The sequence below is a fragment of the Trichomonas vaginalis genome (assembly GCF_026262505.1).
Source record: "Trichomonas vaginalis G3 chromosome Unknown ctg_129, whole genome shotgun sequence".
Lineage (NCBI taxonomy): Eukaryota > Parabasalia > Trichomonadida > Trichomonadidae > Trichomonas > Trichomonas vaginalis.
In genome coordinates this window covers 51-3,938 of record NW_026529216.1, presented here as the reverse complement: position 1 = coordinate 3,938, position 3,888 = coordinate 51, and the positions used below count along the sequence as shown (strand labels likewise).

General features: G+C 33.1%; 1 protein-coding gene and 2 pseudogenes across 3 annotated transcripts, besides 1 other annotated feature; 1 reads left to right on the top strand and 2 right to left on the bottom strand.

Moving 5' to 3' along the window:
• Positions 1 to 3,888: part of a mobile genetic element that runs on past the window's edge.
• Positions 2,121 to 2,517, bottom strand: TVAGG3_1078510 (annotated as a pseudogene). The gene has a single exon. A coding segment is annotated over exon 1 (397 nt).
• On the top strand, positions 2,652 to 3,426 carry TVAGG3_1078500 (annotated as a pseudogene). Its single transcript has one exon. A coding segment is annotated over exon 1 (775 nt).
• Positions 3,432 to 3,527, bottom strand: TVAGG3_1078490 (uncharacterized protein; the record flags this gene model as incomplete). The annotated part of the gene is made up of 1 exon (XM_053888474.1): positions 3,432 to 3,527. The coding sequence occupies one exon, from the start codon at positions 3,525 to 3,527 to the stop codon at positions 3,432 to 3,434; it is 96 nt and encodes a 31-aa protein (XP_053744397.1).

The window sequence follows — 3,888 nt, the reverse complement described above, 5'->3', positions numbered from 1 at the left end:
TCAAAGTGTTATTCGAATGTTGACAGAAATATTATGACCAAAAAGATACTTATGCGTATAAACAATACTTTCTCTGCTGGTTTGCCTATTGTTCATTCGAATGCAGAATTTTCAACCTTAGTGAACTCAAACACTTTGGCAAGTATAACGTTGACATTAGTTGACGCAAACTTTGTTCCTGTAAAACTTTTATGTCCTATGTATTTGTCAATGACGGCAAAAGTTTCGAATTGGAAGATGCAACTGGTGAAAGTATTGTATTACAAGAACAACTTCAACAACAAATAGCTCAAGAACAACAAATGCAACAAATGCAACAAAAGTCAAGAATAAAAAAAATATTTTTTTATTTTTATTAAAAATGTACAGAATAGATGTTTCAGATTTTTATGACTTCCAAGCATTCAGAAATATGTGTCCATTTAGAGACTATAACAAAGCAGTCGAGAATTTGAAACGTTTAGTCATTTATGTCGACTCTGCCCAGAATGTTATGTTATGAAGAATGGGATGTAGTCTTTAACAAACTAAAGCGACAATAGTTTCAGAACAAGAATGTAGACAGAAACTTAAGAAAATAAAAGTTGTACAAGTTGGCATGAAGATGTTAGATGCTTGGGATATCTTATTGTCAAAGTTAGAAGATTTTTCAGTTCGAGGTATAAAGTTCTATAACCTTCTCCAAACTTCTATTCTATCTTCACTGGATATAAATACGAACAAGTAGAATGGAAGAAAATATTATAGAAGCTTGGTTAGACCATGTCAAAGAAATTATATGCAATGGAAACGAAAGAGTCTATGAGTATATCTTATGTTGGTTTGCAAACATCTTACAACATCCAAGTGCTAAAAATGAAACTGCTCTCATTATAATTGGAAAACAAGGAACTGGTAAGAACACATTCTTTACAGATATTTTGTGCAAACTGTTAGAAGGCTATTCGAACCCGAATATGACAAACTTAGAAAACATCTGTGGCAAGTTTAACTTCTCAATAGAGAATATGAAACTTATAGTTTGCAATGAACTTCAAAGTATAGATACAACAAAAGTTTTGAAATCAGATGCTTTGAAGAGTCTTATAACAGACAAAGTTGGAGTTGTTGAAAGAAAGTATAAAGACCAAAGAGTTTGTGAAAATGTTGCAAACTTCATTATGGTTTCAAACAATTCTGTTCCGATGAAGTTAGAAAGTTCTGACAGAAGATATGTAGTTGTCAGAACGTCAGATTCTCATATGCAAGATACAGAATATTTTGACGACTTAGCAGAAACTTTGACATCTGACTTTTACAACCACTTGTTCTCATATTTTATGACATTAGATATTTCAAAGTTCAATCCAAGACAAATTCCACATACCGAAGAGAGAAAACATTGTTAGAAGCAAACAAGAGTGTATATGAACTGTTCATAGATGAAACTGACTTTGAGTGTTTAGATGAAAGGTCATTGTACGATTCGTATAAACAATATTGTCAAGAATATGGTTATATGACAGCGTCTAAACGAACATTCTTGGCAAATGTCAAAAGTCTTTTAGACGTACAGAATGGTGTATATACAAAGAAAAATTTTTATGAGTAAATTTTAAAAAAAATATTTTTTTATCCGATAGAAAAGATGGCAAAATTCATCTCAGTAAACAAGTACATGTCAGGACTTAAAGAAGAACTAGACCCATTCACATATTTGAATGTTTACTTCTTACCATTTTGAAAAGTCTTCATTCAGCAAAGTTTGGAACATCGAACCAGTTAAGTTTGCTATTGTGACTAAAAATGGTGCGAAATTTGAAGACTTAGACATAGAAGGTTTGTTTAGCAGTCAAAGAAAGTTTTGACAGAAGTTTTCAAACCTTAAAGAAGGCAAAGCATACAAACTTGTTATACCTTATGAACCAAAGAAAGCAGACGACTATGAATATTATGAGTCTAAGATAGTTGAAGTTCAAGGTAAATTGGGTAAAAAGATTTTAGAGTCTAAGCCAGTGTTTGCTCCTAAAGAGGAAGAGAACATTGACATTGACCCAGAAATGTTCTAAAAATAAAAATTTTATTTTTACATGTCAAATTTCTTTTTCTCTGGAACTGGTTCAGATTCTTTCTTCTCTTCTTCTACTTTCTTTTCTTTCTTTTCTTTCTTTCTTTTCTGGTGGAGTTATGTCAAATTTGGCGCAACTATATTTATGTAAAAGTTCTTTGTCCTTTAATAGCTCTTCTATTCTGTTTTCTATTTCATCTTCAAGAACAGCGCATGTGTCTTCTTTGCATTCTAAGAACTTTTGTTGGACTTCATCTTTCCAATCGGCGTCATCTCTGTCAACAAGTCTGTCATTGACAAATTTTAAGACTGCTCTGCTTAATGTTTTATGGTTCTTGTCATATTCCCAGAAACAGAACTTTAGAAACAAATTCACCTTTCTTGTTTACACTATGTAAGATTTTATGGTCGACAGATGTTTTGCTGTCGAAAAGCTTGTCTCGAATATAGATAGCGAAATCGCTAGACATTTTCTAAAAGATAAAAATTTTAATTTTTCTAAAAATATGTTAGAAAAAAAGTTTTGCTGACATTGACAAAAAATTTGAGAATGTTTTAAACAAGAACAAGAGGAAGTTAGAAAATGCTCAGATAAAGCCTATACATGACAAGTTCTTATTTGCTCAGAATGGTATAACAGGTCTAATTGCACCACCTGGGTCGGGTAAGACTTTCACTTATCTTAAAATGCTGCACAACAACAAGAACTAGATGAGAAGAACCCATTCTATGAGTTAGTTGTCATTTGTAGTACTTTGGTCAATTTGACCAAACCGTCAATTCGTTCAAAGATATTATAAAGAAGTCTAAGTTAGTATGTATAAAAGACTCTGAGTTGTTAGATTGGATAAAGAAGTACCAAAGAAGAGTTTTGAAGTATAATGCTATAAATGAGTATATAAATTCTAAGTTTAAAGACCCTAATGAGGAAATGCAGAGAATATTAGAGAAGAAACACTTCAGAAACAAACAGAAAGAGATAGAATACATTTCGAAGAAATTGCAATCTTACGATTGGAAGACATACCCTCATAGGTGTCTTCTTATCTTAGATGACTTTGCTTCTCATCCTTTGCTTAAGAATAGAGAACAAGATATGTGTCGAATTCTTAAGAAGCTCAGACACTTTAACATCTCAGTTGTCATTTGTGTACAGACAGCAAAGAGTTTAAGTAAGGATGTTAAAAGAATACTTACTGACATTATACTTTTCCCGGATTGTCCGAAGACGATTTCATGGAACTTATGAAAGAGTCCATGGCAGGTAAGTTTGACAGATATGAACTATGGGAGAAGTACAAAGTCATACAAGACCTCATACTTCTTTCAGAATTCATATCTACGCAAACAAAGTTCAAATTGTAAAAAGTCAAGCTTGAAAAATCTAAGTGTTTAGTCTTAGTAAGTAAGTCTGTTGTGGTGCTGGGGCTGTCGGTTCTTCTGGCTTTGGAAGGCATTCAGGAAGAGGAACGTCAGTCATCCGTTTGTGTCCTGTCGGAAGGAAAAACTTTTCCTGTCGGAAGGAAAAACTTTTCCTGAAGTTCGACCAAAAAGTTCTCAATTTTCGAAAATTTGAATGGTTTACGGACGGACAACTGGAAAATTTTTTCCTGTCGGAAGGAAAAATTTTTCCTGTCGGAAGGAAATTTTTTTCCTGTCGGAAGGAATTTTTTTTCCTGTCGGAAGGAATTTTTTTTCCTGTCGGAAGGAAAATTTTTTCCTGTCGGAAGGAAGGACTCGGAATGCCAGAAGGATTTGACAAGGCAATTTACTTTATAGAGCTACCTGAGCCATCTGAAGTCAAGCTTGAAAAATAAATGGTTCATCTACCCTACTTGTTT